The following is a 20,476-nucleotide window of genomic DNA, read 5'->3' on the forward strand; positions in this document are numbered from 1 at the left end:
CTTCCACTGGAAAATTTTTCCGGGCGTGTCCCGTTTATTTTCCTCATTCAATGTGGCAAGTCTCGGTTGCTTACAGTCTTGTGGGTTCGGATCCTACTGCTCCGTGGAGCTGTAACCACCTCTATAGACCTTTCCAACGCTTCCTTTTCACATCTTGGTTTCAGAAAGGTCCTATCCCTTCTTGGGATTCAGACTGGGAGCAGGCGTGCCCCTTCAGGTTCATGCCCTCCTCAATGCAGCTCCAGAGTCTTTGCCAGTTTGAACAATACCGTAGTTCAACAGCTCCGTATTAGAAGGCTATGCTAGCTGCATATCTAGTTGCCTGGCTCATTTAGGCACCCAGCGTCGGAATTGCCTGAGGGTGCCGGTCATTATACTCGGTTTTCTAGAGTCTCTGGGCTTCTAAGTAAACAGGAAGGAATCCCACCTGATTCCGGAGGGTAGCCTTCAGTAGTTGTGAATCCAGTGGAAGCGGAAAGAGATAGCAAGGGCGACCTATCATTTCATCAACTCAAGCATACCTCTCGCCGTGCCCAAGAAAAGGTCTTGGGTTCTCTCAAGTTTGCTGCAGTGACGGTTCTCCTTCTGAAATCAAACCTGGAGTTTATAACCGGGGTATGGCGGAGTCAGGGACGTGTCTCCCTGATTCCTCCTGTTTGAATAGTGGCCTCCGGCCTTGCATAACTATCAAGTGCTTACCGAAGTCAGTTCCTCTCCAGCTTTCCCCTCCGGCCTCAGTATTCCACACTGTCACCTCTCTGGGCGGGTGGGGTGGATATTTTTTTGGCCCGATGAAATACATGGAACTTAGTCGGTCACATTCCGGCAGTTCCATATCAACGTTTTGGAGGGCTGTGGCAGTCTTCCTGTCCTTGGGAAACTTCTTCCCCCCAAGAGGTTTCATTTTAGGCTGGTTCTGAACAAAGCAGCAATAGTGCGCTGCGTAAATAAGTGGTTTTGGACTCGAGTTGCTTCATTCAGGTTATGGTTCATTCTTCTCCATAACCAACAGACACAAGTGCCTCTGTCTACCACCCTTCTTGTAGGGGTCCAAAGGTCACTACTTTTTCCCCTATCCAGGGCCTCCCCTGGTGTCGGAATAGTCCTTAGACGGAGCGTCATTCAGGTAGTCTTGTGACCTTTTCCTGGACCTGGAAGTAGGTCTGTTTGCAACCCAATTCAGCCACAAACTATCAAGCTGTCACGTCTGGTATAAACTCAGCCTCGCGCCAGCCCCCTCAAGCTCTGATGCCCTGGCTTTGTGGTCTTTGTGAATCTTACAGTTTAGGAGGAAACTGATATTGGTCCTGTTATTACTGTTTTCCTAAAATCAGTTAAGGGATCCTACTCTACTGCAGTATGGTTCTGCAGTTAAGTAACTAGCACTCTTCACATAGTTTTCGAAGCTACAGTAATGATGCGGCCGCATTGGCCTCAAGGAAAGTGTTTTGTTGGAACCAGACTCACAGGCTCTTAACTTTCATCCCTAAGGTCTGTGTTCATCTAAGACCAGTACTCCGTCCACATTCGGTTTCCTGGTCTTTGAGTAATGTATCGGAGTTAGCTTCGGTAACCAACAATCATCTTGTTCTTACCTTTCCTTGTTGGGGAAGACCCAAAATTTTTAATCAGCTTAGCTTCTAGTGTTAGTTTTCCTGTACTGTCTGCCCTGTCTAGCGGAACCAATCATTTTGGTTTCCCCTCATCAGGGGTAGTGTGTGGTCACCTTGGAAAGTACTCCCCTTTTACAAGGTCTGTTTCTGTGCCCAGTTTTCTCCTTACAGGCTTTTTTAGACAGGACTTCGCAATTTTGTCAGATCCTCTCTTTTTAAAAAAAGGGGGTTACTGTTGTCATCGTGTCTGCTATTAGGCAGAAAGTATTTTCTTAATACAAGCCTATTCAGGTTCAGTCCTAAGCTCATGATCTTAGACGGTGACCACTTACATTATTTTCATTACATGAATTTAGAGGACCTTACTAATGTTCAAGGTAGAATTCTCCTAGTTTTCAAAGTCTCTGTTTCAAGTTTTTATTAGCATAAGAATGATGTTTATTTCTCTGTTATTATTTCACCGGCTGACACGGGACCCCGATCCAGAAAAAGGATTTTGACAAAGGAAAAATCTATTTCTGGGGAGGGGCCCGTGTCACCCGGTGACCCACCCCTGTTTTTCATTCTCTCCTCCCATGATAAACATCATTCTAGTGGGGTGGGTGCTAACATGGAATGCGGCTAGTGTTGCCTTGTGTACAGTCCGCGAGTAGTGCATGGGCTTGTATCGCACCTCTCTCGTTGGGACTTTTGACATTGGGAATCTTTATAGGCAGGGTCCCGTGATTGTGACTATCTCACCCTTTACCATATACGACTCCATTTCTTGGAGCTCGCTCTGGGGTAGTAACCCCAGCTTTACATTTAGCTTTTCTCTGGTATCTAGCAACGGAATTACCTAGAAATAAGTGCTGAATGGATTATTTCACCGGGTGACACGGGCCCCTCCCCAGAAATAGATTTTTCCTTTGTCAAAATCCTTTTTATCATTCTCTTTTACTTTTTTAACTAGCAGATGTAATAAAGAGATGCGGCGACCCCATATAAAAATGGGAACAAGCTGGGAAGAAGAAGAAGAAGAAGATGTAATAAAGAGATGGAGGAAAAAAAAGGTGGTCTATTGTAAGTTGGTCTCTCTCGCTGCCTGCGCCTGCGTAAATTCTAAAAATATTTTTCCTAAATATTTTTGTATCGGTATTAATTGCTAACCCCATCGTAAACTCGAAATATCGTAAGTCGAATTGTCGTAACTCGAGCACTACCTGTATTTGATAATTGTCTTTTCTTTATTAACCAACTTGTACTGATTTATGGGATACTTTAATTCTAAGATGAGGTGCTTAGCTACTGGGTTTCGTGTATTCTAGCCTAACAAATGGCTAATCCAGCAAAATGGCTAATCCGGCACCCTCCAGGTCCCAATGATGCCGGATTAGTGATGGTCAACCTGTACTTTCATACTCAGATATAATCATTTTAGAGGGTTTTTATTGTTTGAACCATCAAAATAGGCAGTTCTAAGCATTTTTAGAGGGGTTTTAAGTATTTGCAGATTTTAGCTATTTGCGGAGGGGTGTGGTACGCATCCCCTGCGAATACAGGGGTTTACTGCAGTGCAAATGTCATGTCAGTGGAGGTGGTGACTACTTGTCCTGCCAACGTTCCTAGACATAGGTCCCTGTCAAACTACCCTAAACCTGGGAGGAGGCAAACCAAACGTCCAAGGGTGGTCGGTGGGGTTTGCCTACGGGTAGTTGCTCCCTCAGCCGAACCTGTTGACCATTCCCAGGACTTGCCAGACGGCCATTGGAAAGGCGTCCCAGTGGATGTGCACGCTTCATCATCGTGTGGTTCCAATTCCAGCGTGAATAGGAGGTGCAGCAGGCACTTTTCCGACGTTTCCAGACCGTTGAAAAGATCAGCAGCTCCTGAACACATTCCTCCATTTTCTTGTAAGCATTCCAGAGATCTGGGTTATACCGTAACGCTCGTCTAATAAGAGCTCTGATCAGGCAGTGTCAGCCGAGTGCTCAGTAAGGATGCGTTCAGTGTTGGCCGAGCGTGCAGTGAGGGCAGACAGCATCGCGGTTGATTGCTCGGCTGGCGTCAAGCCGCCAGTTGTTGATACTACTGTTCGTTTTGAACGTTCAATAGCAGTTGAACGCCCAGTGACATACGTTGGGGCAGTGGATTTTGAGCACCCGAGTGGAGGTGAGTGCACTATCCAAGCCGAGCGCTCCGACCATCATTTGGCACCCAATCATCATACGTCTCCTGTGAAGTCTCACTGGACTCAGTTGCCGCACTCGCTGTCTCATTTGGCAGCACATCCTGACAAGCATTTAACATCTCATACCACTGCTTCTGATCGTCCAACGCAACCAGTTTTGACTAGTGTCAGCGTTCCAGTGACGCAAGACTCCTCTCTGGAAACGATTCATTGTTGTCTCGATAACATTTTGAACCTTTTAAAGAAGCCTTCGACTACAGTGCAAGAACAAAAGTTAGTTTCTTCTTCGATCTCGTCCGTGGAAGAAGATATAGAGAAGGATCAACCAACGTCAGCTTATGCCTCCTTATTGAAGTTTATTCTCTTCAGCTATACAACCTTCTCCCTTTCAGCCCCTTCGTCTCTGGGCTTGGCATTTATGATGTGACAACCCACAGGCTCCTCTAACCTGCCGAAGATGGTTCTTTCCTGTTCCTCGAAGAAAGCTTTGTCTCGCATTGGGGATTGGTTGGCTGATAAGAGGGATCTTGGCAAGGCCACCTTCTGCACCCCTCCTTCTTGTTTGACGAAAAGGAGATATCTCTCTTATGTCACCAGGGAAGCTCCATCCTTGGGAGTTTCTGCCCTCTCCCAAGGGGACTTCTTCAGCTTAATTGATTCGACGCGACGTTCGCCGTTTGTTTCTGCCAAGATAGGCTTTTCGTCAAGGGAGTTGGATCATTTAGTGAAAGACTTATTCAAAGTCTGAAATATTTAGTTTCCTTAATTGGATAGTGGGAGCTTTGACAAAGAAGACTGAAGATTGCAGAGCACCACCGGACTAGCTACGAGTTTTACCCTGTGCGTACAAGGCGGTTCGTGATGGATCGCAAGAATTGGCTGCTCTCTTTACCTTAGGGATATTGAAGAAAAGGGAGCTGGGGTGTTCGTTTGCCACCAAAGGAGTCAATCCTTGTCAGGAATCGTCTCTGCTCTTCGCCCCGTTGTACTGAGCTAGTCTGTTTCCCAGGGCTACTTTAGAGCATGTAGCTTCAGAGCTTCAGAAGAAGTCTACCCAGGACTTGCTAACACATTCTTTTAAATGCCCAGGAACAGTCAATTCGGACACCTGCGGCGCCTGTTAGTTTAAGGGTGGCCTCTCCTTTGCAACAGTGGCCTTTTCGTGGCGGCAGAGCAGCATATCAGTCCCGACCACTTAGTAAGCCCAGTGCGCACAGTCAACAAGTCATCTATCAGACCCGCTACTTGCAAGTGAGGATCTGGTCCTCAGTGTGCCAGTGTGAGCAACACTTCTCCAGAGATTTTTGGCCTGTCAAAGGAGCTTACCTATCTACTCAAAAAAGCGTCTATAGAAGTTGTGAAAGACATGAAAACGAGCGGGTTTTACAACTGCCTCTTCATCGTACCCAAGTCATTGGGAGGGTGGAGACCTGTCCTGGACTTAAGTAGTCTGAATTTTTTTGTAAAGACCACAAAATTTAGGATGGAAACCAATTAGTCAGTGCTGTCCTCCTTTCGTCAAGGAGATTTGATGGTTACGATACACATGGAGAATGCATATTTTCACGTTCGAGTCCACCCGGTATCCAGAAAGTACTTGAGATTCGTGTTCCAGGGCAGGATCTATCAGTTTCAAGCCCTCTGTTTTGGTCTTTCAACAGCCCCACAGGTCTTCACCAGGGTTCTCGCCCCAGTAGCAAAGTGACTACATGTCATAAGCATCAATATATGCCTGTATCTTGACGACTGGCTCATACACTCCCATTGCACACAGGATTTACAGAAGACCCTCTCCCTTGTCCAGGATCTGGGCCTTCTGATCAACTTTTCCAAGTCACAGCTAGTCTCGACTCAGTCGATCGTCTATTTAGGGATGATGATCAACTGTCAGAGTTTTTGGGCTTTTCTGTCACAGAGAAAAATTTTTTCCTGCCTGCAGGAGATTCGGAAATTTCTCGTTCTTCCTTCCTGTTCAGCCAAGGAGTGAATGAGCCTCTTGGGTACTCTTTCATCCATAGTGAATTTTGTGTCGTTAGGGAGACTGCACTCAAGACCCCTCCAGTTCTTCCTAAAGGCCAACTGGCACAGGAAAACATCCGCGGACTCATTTGTCTTCCCCATTACTCCCGAAATCAAGGAGAACCTTTGGTAGTGGCTGGGTCGAGAGAGATTCCTGGTAGGGAAGTATTTATTCCCTCTGAACCCAAGCCTAACTTTGTTCTCAGATGCGTCAGACCTAGGATGGGGAGCTCATGTACAGGACTTGGAAGTTGCTGGGACTTGGTTGCAAGAAGAAAGATTGCTCCACATCAATGTAAAGGAGCTGAAAGCGATACACCTGGCTCCTCAGTATTTTGCTTTGGTTACACACATCCAAATAATTGCAGTCCACTCGGACAACATGACGGTGTTGGCCTACATAAGGAACCAGGGAGGGACGCACTCTTTCTCTCTTTGCCAGGGGGCCAGAGATCTTCTCATTTGGGCCCAGAACAACCGTACGCAGATCGTCACCCGTTTCATTCAGGGCATGATGAAAGTTCTTGCAGACAAGTTGAGTCACCGCAAACAGGTCCCACCGACGGAGTGGAAACTGAATCCGCAGGTATGCACCAACCTGTGGAAATGGTGGGGGAAGCCATCGATAGACGTGTTGTGATGTCAAAGAATCATCGTCTTCTCCTGTATTGTTCGCCAGTTCCAGACCCTCTGGCTTTGACAGCAGACGCTCTGCTCCAGGACTGGTCCAACCTGGACATCTACAGTATGACTTTCCTCCATTCTGTATGGTGAGGGAAGTCATCAACAAGTTTCAGTCTCAAGCAACTCATCGATGACGCTAGTGGCCCCATTTTGGCCGCAGAGGGAATGGTTCCCGGATCTTCTAGGCCTCTCAGTGGACTTCTCAAGACTTCTCCCACAGCATCAAAGTCTTCTCGAACGACATCATTTCCTCCGTTTGTCCACTCACTCTGACAGGCTTCAGATTGTCAGGAAGCTTGTCAGAGTGAAAGGATTTTCAAAGGCAGCTGTGAAGGCTATTGCCAACTGTAGACGACAATCTTCATCCAACGTCTTCTAGGCTAAGTGGTCAGTTTTTCGTGATTGGTGTCTAAGACATAGCATCTCATCTTTTGAGACCACTTTAGCTCGAATAGCTGAATTTTTTTAGCGACTTTGAGTATTAAAGGCTGTAGATCCATGCTCAGTTCTGTCTTTAGTCACAGAGGTTTGTATCTTGCAACAAGTCAGGATTTTAGTGACTTGATTAAATCTTTTGATGCTTCAAAGGAACACATACTTCCTTCTACTGTATTCCCTGGAACCTAGATGCTGTGCTTCGTTGGCTCTCAGGACCTCCCTTTGAGCCTCTTCATACATCTTCCCTGAGAGACTTAACGAGGAAGACTCTCATTTTGGTTGCTCTGGCGACAGGCAAAAGAGTTAGTGAATTACAGGCCTTGGACAAGCAGGTCAGCTTTTCACAAGGTGATGCGGTCTTTATGTTTACCCGTGAGCTTCTTACGAAGAACAAAACCCCAGCCAATCCTTGGCCCCATTCATTCTCTATCAAGAACCTTACAGATACCCTGGGACCTACAGACCAGGAGAGAGTTCTCTGTCCAGTTGGAGCCTTAAAATGTTACCTGGAGAGGACTAAGAGCATTAGAGGTTCCTCTCGCAACCTCTGGTATTCTGTAAAGAACCCATCTCATTCTGTGTCCAAGAACACATTATCCTTCTTTCTTAGAGAAGTGATCTCTGAATCCCAGAGGGGAATTCAGGAAGAGGCCTTACCTTTGTTGAAAGTTAAAGCCCATGAAGTGCGGGCAGTCGCCACTTCGCTGGCTTTTAAACGCAATCTGTCACTTTTGGCTATACTTCAATCTACTTACTGGAAGTGCAGATCTGTGTTTGCCTCTTAATTTTGCATGATGTAGAAACCACTTATGAAAACTGCAGTAAATTAGGTCCATTCTCCGTGGCTGGCTTGGTACTGGTGTAGAAGGGTAGGAGCATGTCTCCTTTTTTCTCTGTCTCCTCATCTTGATTTTAGGTGATTGAGTTATGAGAGCCTACGGGTATATGTAACTGGAGTCATTATCTCCCTTTCGTTGGGTTTGGTACTTAATGTAAGGTGTAGGTAACAATGCTTGGTCGAAAAATTTTTCTTGTACTGCGCCCAGGGCAAGGGTGTATTCTTTTGTTTAACGCTTTGGCAACCATTAGAGAACTCCGTGGCGGCAAAGCACCCACTAAAGTAGAGGCAATTTTCAGCTTTACTGCTGTGCCATTACAGGTTGATGATGATGAGCACCGACCAGAGGCAGTACAGGCAGTCCCCGGTTTACGACGGTTCCGGCTTACGACGTTCCGAGGTTATGACGCTTTTCAAATATATTCATCAGAAATTATTTCCGGCTTACGACGCGTGTTCCAGGGTTACGACGCCGTCAGACGCCCGATCCGACGGAAGAAATATGGCCCCAAAACGGCAGAATAATCATAATTTGAAGGTTTTTTGATGTAAAACTCAATAATAATGCAGTTTACGTCGTTTTCAATGCACCCAGAGCATTAAAAGTAAGGTTTTCTTATGATTTTTGACGATTTTCGACGATTTTCCGGCTTACGACGATTTTCGGGTTACGACGCGGCGCAAGAACGGAACCCCCGTCGTAAACCGGGGACCACCTGTACCTGTCTGCCATAGCTCTCTCAACAGGTAAGGTTACAACAAGCATTTTCCAATGCTGGCTACCTGTCTATTTCAAATTCATCTCCATTACTGAGTGTTTTTGAGTAGTTAGTGTCTATGTATCCCAGCTCCTTTCTCTGTGGGATTCAGCAATGTAATTACTTGGTAAGTTACTTATATAAAAATGATGTTTTTATAATAAAATAAAGTTTTATATATACTTAATAATAAAATAAAGTTTTATATATACTTCCCAAGTAATTACATAATCGGAGCCCTCCCGCCTCCCCTCTAATGGACATTGTGCATGAATGAAGTGAATACCTGAGCCGGTTGCACCTATTCTTCCCCAAAAGTGGCCGGGGTCTGTTACCTACACCAAAACAACATGAGCGCTACCGCGAAATTTTAAAAAACTGAAGCTGCTACGAAGAGTAGGAACTAATAGCAATGTAATTACTTGGTAAGTATAAATAAAACTATTTTATTATAAAGATGTCACATTTGTATCTACTGTATAGTACTCTTTGGTAAGGATGGTCATAGTTCTAGAATCAAGTCTTGGTTGTATAGCAGCATATTAGTAGAGTATTTACAGTACAAGTAAAATAGCTGCAAGAATATATTATAGTTTTGGTTTCAGGTTTGGTTATGTTACATTTTTTTATTTTTAAAACTTCAGTACAAGATGATCTGATGTTTTCATGTATCAAGCAGAGAAGTGTTTTAGTTTACTTTGTACTTCTTTATGCACTTGGGTTTTCAGTCCATATTCAAATTATGTGTTTTGCAACTTAATGGTTCTTTTTATATAAGTAACTTACCAAATAATTACATAGCTATTAGTTTCCACTTTATGCGGAAGCTCAAAATTTAAAAATCGCAGTAGTGCTCTTTTGTTTTGGGTGTATGTAGTTGCCCCACCCACTTTTGGGGAAGAATAGGTACAACACAACTAAAGAGATCAATTCTTTTCTGCTGGCCAATGGCTAAACATGGGTTGTTGAGTAACTCGGTGGACTTTTTCACCAGATGGTTTCCAAATTGTCACCATTTGGTGAAGTATTCTGGATTTTTGGTAGCATGCTAATTTCAGTTAGCTTAGCTAATATTCAAAACTTTCTATTTGTGACTTTCTTGATTTTAACTATAATTTTGACTTATCATGTCAGATTCTAGCCTTTCTAGTGTTAGATACTGCAGCAAAGGCTGCAAAACTAGACTCACATCATCAAAATACGACACTCATACCATTTGTTGTACTTGTAGGGAGCAAGTTTGCTCGCCTGACCTTAATTGTGATGAATGTAAGGATTGGGATAAAGGGAAATGGAAAGCTTTGCATACTTATTTGTAGAAACTCCAACGAGACAGACTTAGGAAAGAGACTGCTAGGGCGGAAGCTAGAGCTTCTGCTAGTCAGGATAATTCTCCCAAAGTGGATATTGTTGATCTTCCTGTCCCTTCAATGCCTGTGACTGTTTTTTTGCATATTTCCAGCCCCCTGACTTTCCCAGTTACTCTGGTCCTTGGCTCCCATTCTTTTGAACCCAATGCCATTGCCAGGTTGGAAGCTCTTGTAGATCAGAAATTTGATCGTTTAGTCAATACCGTTAACCAGATTGAGAACTCAGAGTCCTGATGAACAAATTCAATAGTGTCAGTGTTGGTCTTAATACAGTGTCGAGGGCAGTGATAGTGGAGGGGGTGACTACTCGGTTCACCGTTGCTCCTAAACCAGGGTCCCTGCTAAACTCCCCTTGCTCGCATGGGAGGAAGCAAACTGTCAGTCCAAGGGAGGTAGGTGGGGTTTGCCCACAGGTAGTTGCTTCCTCAACCAAGCCTGTTGCACAGCGATCCCAGGACTCAGTGGACAGCCACTAGAAAGGTGTCCGTTTAAGTGCGCATAATTTATCATCTAGTGACTTGGACTTGCAAGAGGCGAAAAAGCCCAGCAGGCACTTTTCTAGTGCGTCGCGGCCATTGAAAAGGCATTCTTCCGCAATGGACGAGGACTCACCTGTCTGTAAACGAGCCTTGGAGAGAGCTCGTAGTCCAACTCCCTCTTGTAGTTTCTCGGATCACCTGAGTCTGGCTCCGTCTGGGCCTAAGGTGTCCGCCGAGCGCCACAAGTCTGATCATTCAGTATTCAGACACTCAGTACATGATATTTCAGTGTATGAGCACCCAGTTTCCGAGCCTTCAGTATCGGAGTGTCCAGTTTTTGAGCACCCTATAAGCGAGCACCCAGTGTCCGAACACCCAGTGAGTGATCAATCAGTGCCCGAGCATTTTGAGTCCGAGTGCCCAGTGTATGAGCAAGCTGTGTTTGAGCGCCCAGTGTCAGATCGTCCAGTGCATGGGCGCCAAATGTCTGATCACACGGTATATGAGTGTCCAGTGTCCAAGCTTTCCTAGGCCCAGTGTCCATGAAGCGCTCTGTATTAATTGAAGTGTCCAGTATCTGATGGTACAGTGTCTGAGCGCCTAGCCTCCGAGCGCCTGTTATCCAAATGTCTTTGTTCAGTAGATCCTTCTTGTGAGGCACGCCCATCAGTAGTCAAGTGCCCGTCACCACAAGTGGATCAGGCAGTTCCTAGCTTGACAGGTGCTGTTTTGTCTGTAATCGATGACCTGACTTTGGCGCCATTTCAACAGTGTTTAGATAGCATTCTTAGCCACAGGACCCTCCAGACCCTCCTACTTCCCATATTTCCTCTGAAGAGGAACCTTTGGATGAGGAACAGCCGACTTCTAATTACTCGGCTCTGTTGAGATATTTTTTAGTCTGCTTTCCGACTTTCTTCTCTCCGGCTATCCCAACTTCTCTGAGTTCAGTCTTCTTAATGCGGCATCCTGCAGGGACTTCCAAGCTGCCTCATATAGTGCTTTCTTCTTCGTTTAGGAAAGCTCGGGCCCATATGGATACCTGGTTGGCGGAGAAGAGAGACTTATGGAAGGCAGTGTTTTGTACTCCTCCCTCTCACCTGATACGACAGGAGTATATGTTGTACTCCACTGGAGAAGCTCCTTCTTTGGGAGTCTGCCTCCTCCCAAGGGGACTTCTCCAGTCTTATCGATGCCACTCGTTGTTCGGCATTCTTGTCTGCCAGGGTTTTATTTACAACTTCAGAATTGGATCATCTCCTTAGGGACATCTTTAAGGTCTTCGAGGTCCTGAGCTTCCTCGATTGGACTGTGGGAGCTCTGGCGAAAAAGAAGGATTGTGTTTCTCTACAGTAGAACTTTGCTGCGGACTGGTTTAGGGTGCTTTCATACACTGACAGAGTGGTGAGAGATGGCACACAGGAGCATCCATTTTTACGACAGGCCTGAAGAAAAGGGATTTATGGTGTTCGTTCACCACTAAAGGAGTAACCCCCTCTCAGAGATTGTCCCTTCTTTTTGCACCCTTGGACAGAACCAGTCTATTTCCTCAAGCGACCTTAGAGCAAGTGACTGCCGAATTTCAGAAGAAGTCTATGCAAGACCTCCTTGCACAGTCAGCTAAGAGACCTAGAGTTCCATCTAGAGCACCCTCGTCTTCTTCTTCTACTGTTAGGACTGCCTTCCGTCGGCTCAACAGCCCTTTTGAGGAGGCAGGGGATGTTTTCAGTCAAGACTTAGGACAAATCTTCGGTCAGTGTGACCTTCCAAGAAGCCTTCAAATAAACCCAATACAGGCAGTCCCCGGTTATTGACAGGGGTTCCGTTCTGACAGCGTGACAATAACCGAAAATCACCGATACCCAAAAATTGGTGATTTTCAGCGCATATTCAGCGATTTTTAGTGCTTATCGGTGCCGAAAATCGCCAGTTATTGGGACCTCTGTTAGGTATGCATCGGCGCCGATAAGCGGAAATCGGCAATTTTCGGCACCGAAAATTGCCACTTTTCATTGCTAGACAAGCATTGTAAAACCGGATCACCAATGACTGAGTCCCCCAATAACCAGGGATTGCCTGTGCTGACAAATAAGGACTCTGTCCTCTGTGTCCCAGTGGGAGCAGGACTCCTCCATTTTTGGAGCAGGTGGGAGGCCAGATGTGTGGAACCTTGGGTTCTAAAAGTTTTAAAAGAAGCTTATGCGATCCCTTTCAGGGAGAAACCTCCATTAACAACCTCTCCCATCATCTTGAAGGCCTACTTGATGGGCTTGGAGAGGTTTTCAGCCCTCTCTTGAGAAGTATCAGCCCTTCTCAAGAAACAAGCTGTGGAGATGGTCGAAGATATAAACACGGGTTTTACAACTGCCTCTTTGTCATTCCCAAATCATCAGGAGGATGGAGACCTGTCCTGGACATCAGTGCTCTGAACTCCTTCGTTCTGACTGCAAAGTTCAAAATGGAAACAAACAAGTCAGTCCTGTCAGCCATACATCAGGGAGACTGGATGGTAACTGTCGATATGCAGGGTGCATACTTCCACGTTCCAGTACACCCGAACTCAAGGAAGTGTCTGAGGTTCATTTTCCAGGACAGGGTCTTTCAGTTTCAGGCACTGTGCTTCGGCTTCCCCATAGCCCCTCAAGTTTTCACACTGCTGGTGAAATGGCTCCATCTAATGGGAATAAATGTCTGTCTTTATCTAGATGACTGGCTACTACACTCCCTCAAGATCCAAGTGTTTGGAGGACCTTCACAAGACACTTACACTCAACCAGGATTTGGGGCTTCTAACCAATGTCAAGAAATCTCAATTGGTTCCCAGTCAATTGAGTCAATATTCAGGGATAATGATAGATTCTCTGAATTTTCGAATTTTCTTGCTTTTCCGTCAGATCAAAGGATCCAGAACTGCATCAAGAAAGTCTCTGAAACTTCATCTCTCAGCCAGAGTGGATGAGCCTTCTGGGAACACTTTCCTCCATTGAAAACTTTGTACCACTGGGCAGGTTGCATTCCAGAGTGCTGCAATTCTTCCTTAGAGCCAGTTGGCGCAGGAAGAATCTCCCGGATTCGTTTTTGCCTTCCCCATCACTCCTGAAATCAAGGAGGACCTTTGATGGTGGCTGGTGGAAGGCAGATTCTCAGTAGGAAAGTCGCTACGCCCTCTGAGCCGCAACCTAACGTTATATTCAGATGCATCAGATCTGGGTTGGGGGTTTCTCCTTGACAACAAGGAAGTATCTGGGACTTGGTCCCCAGCCAAAAGAAACTTACACATAATCGTGAAGGAACTAAAAGCGATACACCTGGCTCTTCAGTTCTTCTCAGCAGCAACTTCCAACAAAACGATCATGGTCCATTCAAATAGCATGACCACTCTACATACGGAATCAAGGGGGACACATTCCTTTTTGCTTTATGAAGCAGTCAAGGATCTTTTCCTGTGGGCACAGGAAACAAAACCTCCATGGTGACCCGCTTCATTTGAGGAAAGCTCAACATCCTAGCGGACGAATTAAGTCACGGCAAACAGGTTCTACCAACAGAGTAGACACTAAATAAACCCACAGGTGTGCACCGACCTGTGGAAACAGTGGGGAACACCGTAGATTTGCAACGTCAAGGAACCATCGTCTTCCATTGTTTTGTTCCTCAGCGCCGGATCCTCGAGCATGGGTGACAGATGCCATGCTGTAAGATTGGTCGGGTCTAGATGTTTACACCTTTCCCCCATTCAGCATGGTGAGAGAAGTCAGAAGTTTAGCACCCACATCAGCATATTGATGACCCTAGTGACTCCCTTTTGGCCACACAAGGAATGGTTCCTGGATCTTCTGGCTCCTCTTATAGATTTTCTGAGGCTGTTACATCAGAAGAGAAATCTGCTCAAACAACCTCATTTTCACCGATTTCACCAAGGGTTGTCCACTCTAGCTTTGACAGGCTTCAGACTGTCTGGGAGCTTGTCAGAGTGAAAGGATTTTCAAGTAAGGCTTCAGAAGCAATTGCAGGATGTAGGCGCCGATCTTCTGCTCTGGTCTACCAACCCAAGTGGGCAGTTTTCCAAGGCTGGTGTCGAGAGAATAGTATCTCTTCTTCCAAGACAACTCTAACCCAAATGGCTGATTTTCTCCTGTATTTGAAATCTTCCAAGGGACTGGTTACATCCACTATAAAAGGTTGCAGAGCTATGCTGAATTCTGTCTTCAAGCATAGGGAATTAGACCTGTCTTTGAATCAAGATATTAGCAATGTGATCAAATCTTTTAACACTTCAAAACAAGAAATCTTCTACTCTCACTTGGAATTTGGATGTGGTCCTTAAATGGCTCTTGGGCCCTCCTTTCGAGCCCCTAGACTCCTCTTCTCCTAGAGATTTTACAAGGGAGACTCTATTTTTAATGGCCCTTGCCACAGCGAAGAGAGTCAGTGAATTACATGCCCTGGATAAGAGGGTAGGATTTTTGCAAGGACATGCAGTGTGCTCTCTGATATTGGGGTTCTTAGCTAAGAACAAGGATCCTGCTAATCCCTGTCCACATTCCTTTATAGTCAAGAGCTTGACAGAAATCCTGGGTCCATCGGATCAGGAGAAAGTTCTCTGCCCAGTTAGAGCACTGAAGTGTTACTTGGAGAGAACTAATAGTATTAGAGGTTCCTCACAGAATATCTGGTTTTCTGTTAAGAATCTTGGACGTCCTTTATCCAAGAACGCATTATCCTTCTTTTTGAGGAGGGTGATTTTAGAATCTCATTCAAGGATCCAGGAGAATTCCCTCCCTTTAAGCAAAGTAAAGGCCCATGAAATGAGGGCGGTTGCCACTTCGTTGGCATTCAAGCGGAATCTCTCTCTCTCCGCGATATAGAGGCTGTGTACGAAAAATGTGGTAAGTTAACCCTTTTTCCACAGCTGGTTATCCGCTCTCCTTGATAAGGATTGTCATCTGCCCTTGGGAAGTCTGGTGACTCTGTGTTGTGAGTGCCTAACAGTCATTGTTTTTAAAGTTTTTTCAGTGGAATATTTTTTAAATTGGTATAGGTTATTTTTTGGTCATTTCACTGGTACTGCACCCAGGGCAAGGGCTGACATATATATATATATATATATGATATATATATATATATATATATATATATATATATATATATATATATATATATATATATATATATATATATATATATATATATATATATATACATACATACAGTAAACCCCCTGTATTCGTGGGGGATGCATACTGCAACCCCCCCCCCCCACAAATAGCTAAAATCCACAAATACTTAAAACCCCTTTAAAAACATTTAGAACTGCTGATTTTGATAGTGTAATCACAAAAAAAAACTCTAAAAATGCTTATACCTGAGTATTTTAATAGTTTTATCACAAAAAGTGCATTTAGTCTTGAAAATTATATGAAAATACAGCAATTAGTGAATATTTCTCGGTGAAAAAAACAGCGAATGGATGAATTTTCTGCAAATAATGGTTTATGACAGGGGTTCCGTTTTTACGCCGCATCATAAACCGAAAATCGTCGTAAACCGAAAAATAAAATTGTCGAAAATCGTCAAAAATCATAAGAAAACCTTACTTTTAATGCTTTGGGTGCATTGAAAATGATGTAAACTGCATTTTTATTGAGTTTTTCATCAAAAAAAACCTCCAAATTATGATTATTCTGCCGTTTTGGAGCCATATTTCTTCCGTCGGATCGGCGTACGACGCGTCGTAACCCCGGAACATGCGTCGTAAACCGGGAAATAATTTCTGATGAATATATTTGAAAAGCGTCGTAACCTCGGAACGTCGTAAGCCGGACCCATCGTAAACCAGGGACTGCCTGTATTATGATAGTTTAAATGCAAAAAAACCCCTCTAAAAATGCTTATACCTGAGTATTTTGATAGTTTTATCATATAAAGTGCATTTAGTCATGAAAATTATATGAAAATACAGTAATTAGTGAATATTTCTCAGTGAAAAATACCGCAAATGGGCAGATTTTCTGCGAATAATAGGTAGATACATTCCACAGAGAAATCTGCGAATACGTAAGTCCGAGAATAGTGAGGCCGAAAGACGGGGTTTACTGTATGTATATATATATATATATAATATATATATATATATATATATATATATATATATATATATATATATATATATATATATATATATATATACAGTATATATATACACATACATACATATACAGTAAACCCCCGTATTTGCATTCTCATGATTCGCGGACTCGCGTATTCATGGATATCTCTGTGGAACGTATCTACCCATTATTCCCGGAAAATTCACCCATTCGCGGTATTTTTCACTGAGAAATATTCACCAATTATTGTATTTTCATGTCATTTTCATGACTAAATGCACTTTTTGTGATAAAACTATTAAAATACTCAGGTATAAGCATTATTAGAGGGTTTTTCTTGTGTTTAAACTATCAAAGTAGGCAGTTCTAAGTGTTTTTAGGGTGGTTTTAAGTGTTTGCGGATTTTAGCTATTCACAGGGGGGTGTGGTATGCATCCCCCGCGAATATGGGGAGTGCAGTATGCATCCCCTGTGAATACAGGGGTTTACTGTATATATATATATATATATATATATATATATATATATATATATATATATATATATATATATATATATATATATATATATATATATATATATATATATATTGGGATTGTTAGCTTTGGCAACCTGCGGTTCGCTCCCTACGTTGCAAAGTCTCCACTAAAGTAGAGGTAACCCTTGGCTCTACCACCATGCTGCTACAGGTCGAGGGAGCTCCAACCAGAGGCAGAATCCACCTGCTGTAGCTCCCTCAACAAGCATATCACGATGCTAGCTAACCTTTCTGTTTCAAACTCTCCTCCATCTATGAGGGTTTTTGGGTGGCACTGTTTATGTTCATGATCCCACCTCCTATCAGTGTGGGATTCAGCGATGTAATTTTTTGTAAGTTGCTTGTATGAAAATTACATTTTTATAATAAAATAAAGTTTTATATATACTTACCAAATAATTACATAATTGGAGCCCTCCCTCTTCCCCTCTCAGTGGACAGAGCGTGTAAATGAATTGATCTCTTTAGCTGTGTTGTACCTATTCTTCTCAAAACGTTGGGGGGGAACAATCTACACCCAAAACAAAAGAGAGCTACTGCGATTTTTAAATTTTGAGCTGCCGCTAAAGTAGAAACTAATAGCTATGTAATTATTTGGTAAGTATATATAAAACTTTATTTTATTATTAAAATGTCATTTTTTTCTCAAGCACATTTTCATGTTTGTATAAGTTAGTTGCATGTAAGTTTTTACAAAACTTATAACTTTCAAATCACCATATGCCACGTATACTGTACTTCTACAAAGCCAAGGGAGGGGGCACTTGGGTGCTTGAGCCCCTTCCCCATTTCTTCATAGCTAAGGTGCCCGTTTTGTCAGAAATAATAATTTGTTTGGATCATATCTTTACAACATTTCTTCTTTTTATATATATCATATATTATTATATAACTGTAGCACATAAAACATGGCAGATTTCATTCTAAAAAACTAAGAGAGTGCCCTTTTTTCCACTTGAGCTCCTGCCCTTCTGAAAGTCTGTGCCCGCCCCTGGCTGTGAACAATCATGAACAGTGAGAAATGGAAGAAGATTATTGTTCCTTAGAGGTCGTAGATTTCCTTGTTTGAAGGAGTGTTTGTCTTTTTCTGTAAAATGAAAGTAGAATTTGCAAACTAATGAAGCTCCTAATCTACGATGAGAAGCGGAGTAAGATGTTTCAAAGGTTTTGAAATAATTGTCACAAATACATAGTGTAAATAATTTTCAACTACTGATGCAAAGGTTTTTTTTTATTTAGCTGTCTTTATGCTATAGGGAAATTTAACAAGATGTATTAAAAGAATGGGGTTTTTATTAAAAAATGCAATGTAATTTCAGCTTGCTGGTCACCTGGTTTATTGGGGTAAAGCTACAGTTATATATCCATTGTGCAATACTAATGTGTATGTTTTGGCACCAAATGCTCCTACAGCTATGTAAGTATACATTTGCTGCTTATTTAATTGCATGAGAGAAAAGGATAGATGATTATTCTGTATTTGGTGTCTGTATTTCAGCTATATAATCACTTTATCCTAATGTGACTTCAAAGGCAATTCAAGTGCTATAAAGAGGGGAAAGACTAACTTTTGTGTCTCTTATTCATAGAAACAGCCCATTAACAGAGCGATTCAGCGAACAGTTCCCAGGGTCATCACTTCATAGAGCTCTGGCAGAATTCTCTCTACCAAGTTCATTGAGTGACAAGTGCCATCCAATGAACTTTGCTCAGCACCAGGTACAATAAATGTTTAATAATCTTAAACTACACATGTGGTTGATATGAGATTTGTATTGTTTGGGTTATATTTATGACTCCAAGGTCATATACTGCTGTTTTGTAAGAAAATTGATCAAATTTAACCAATACTGTATTTATGATGGGGAATTTCCATTCTCACAGCAGGAACAAGTGCAGCAAGTTTTGTGGCTCTTAAGACATGGTTTGCTCCAGCAACTTCATACTTATATTTACTTGGCTCCACCGATCACCCTGGATGGAGGAATAACCAGATCAAGTGGACGAGATTTTGGTGGAACAGGACAGTTAGGTAGTCATGGAACAAGCTCTCCTGCAAGCACAAGTATTCCTACACCAACAGTCCATGAACCTCCACCACTTACCCATGACCCACCTTCACTTGCCCCACACCCACACATACATCATCATAACGATACAACTCGTGATGCTCTCCACCATGCTGTAGCCCAGTTGAGTCAGCCAGCATCGGAGAGTGACCTTGGTTCAGGTACAGTGATTGTTTACTCATTGATCATGATTTTTAATTGCAGTTCTTTTCTTTTTTTTTATTTGCAAGATTTCCTTTTAGATTTTGATGGTGTTGATTTTAATGTATCTTGATGTAGAAAATACTTTTGCTGAAAATTTGTTTGTGATGACAGTATTTCTAAGCATTTTATAAATTTTTTAATACTGAAATTGCAGTCTGCAGTGATGAACGAAGTCCTAGCCCAGGCGTAAGTATAAGCACCATCCCAGATGATTCTGTTCGCCGTCAGTTAGACACCTTCCTTTCTGTAACAGAGAAGGAGATGGTCATGAAAGTGGAGGCAGCCCAAAATCCAGAAGATCTTAAACTTTTTTCAAAGTAAGGTCAAGTGCTTGTAAGGACTCTTTATGCTTTTTGCTTTTTTTGATAATATCAGCTTAATAGTCAGCATGAATTTGTTGATTTTACAGTATGATGAAGGTTGGGTCCTGGAAATTTCTTAGTGGTTAAAGGTTTTTAGTTCAAAACAGTACAAAATTTTATGTTGAATATTGAGTATTAATTGCATTTCTATTAGAAATGTTGAAAACAGTTTTCTTTTGAACAGGTTGTGCATGTTTTTCCGTGGTAAACACCATCTAGAGGAAATGATGTACAGAGTCAATCTTCGAAGATCACAACTTTTACAAATCATTGACAAATTTCGTCAGGTTCTTTATACTTGCCAGCATCCTGATGAATCGTTGAACCTCACAGATCAGACCATATGACCTTGGATGATATGAAAAGGTATTTAAGTTTTTATTTATTTTTTGATAAATTTTTATGCTCAGGTTTTATGTTGTAGAATGGTGTTAATTTTCTCTGTGTGAAAATCAGACCATCTTGAAAATCATCTGTCTTTGAGAATAGCAAGTAAAGGTTTTGTCAAAGGGCTGGGCTAAGGAGTGTGAGGAGTACTTTCTCTTCAACTATGGATGGGTTAAAAAATACTTAATATAAACCATATAACGGTATCACTCAAAATCTGAAATGATGCTCATTTTGGCACAAAATATAGTGAATCAGAATCTTGTTTTGAAATTGGTTTCTTAACATCTTGGGACTGCATTAGTGTGTAACACTGGAAAACTGTAGCAGCTTGAGGATCCAAGCATCATATTATTGTCCCTTAGTTTGTGTACATTGAAGTTACTTTTGCCAAAAATGGCCTTGATATTGAGTTTCATGCTTTGCTGAAATAAATA

The 20,476-nt window shown here is 42.7% G+C and overlaps 1 protein-coding gene across 2 annotated transcripts in view; it reads left to right on the plus strand.

The window, feature by feature from the left end:
• Nprl3 (GATOR complex protein Nprl3) overlaps positions 1 to 20,476 on the plus strand; it is a 104,602-nt gene that overhangs the window by 79,658 nt on the left and 4,468 nt on the right. For both annotated transcript variants that reach the window (XM_067118361.1, XM_067118362.1), the window contains 5 exons: positions 18,337 to 18,434; positions 18,607 to 18,736; positions 18,902 to 19,247; positions 19,445 to 19,607; positions 19,837 to 20,018. In XM_067118361.1, coding sequence (XP_066974462.1) covers positions 18,337 to 18,434; positions 18,607 to 18,736; positions 18,902 to 19,247; positions 19,445 to 19,607; positions 19,837 to 19,999 — 900 coding nt within the window. In that variant the 3' untranslated portion in view covers positions 20,000 to 20,018. The remainder of the gene's footprint in view (positions 1 to 18,336; positions 18,435 to 18,606; positions 18,737 to 18,901; positions 19,248 to 19,444; positions 19,608 to 19,836; positions 20,019 to 20,476) is intronic.

Source organism: Macrobrachium rosenbergii, chromosome 16 (assembly GCF_040412425.1).
Source record: "Macrobrachium rosenbergii isolate ZJJX-2024 chromosome 16, ASM4041242v1, whole genome shotgun sequence".
In the NCBI taxonomy this organism is placed as follows: Eukaryota; Metazoa; Arthropoda; class Malacostraca; order Decapoda; family Palaemonidae; genus Macrobrachium; species Macrobrachium rosenbergii.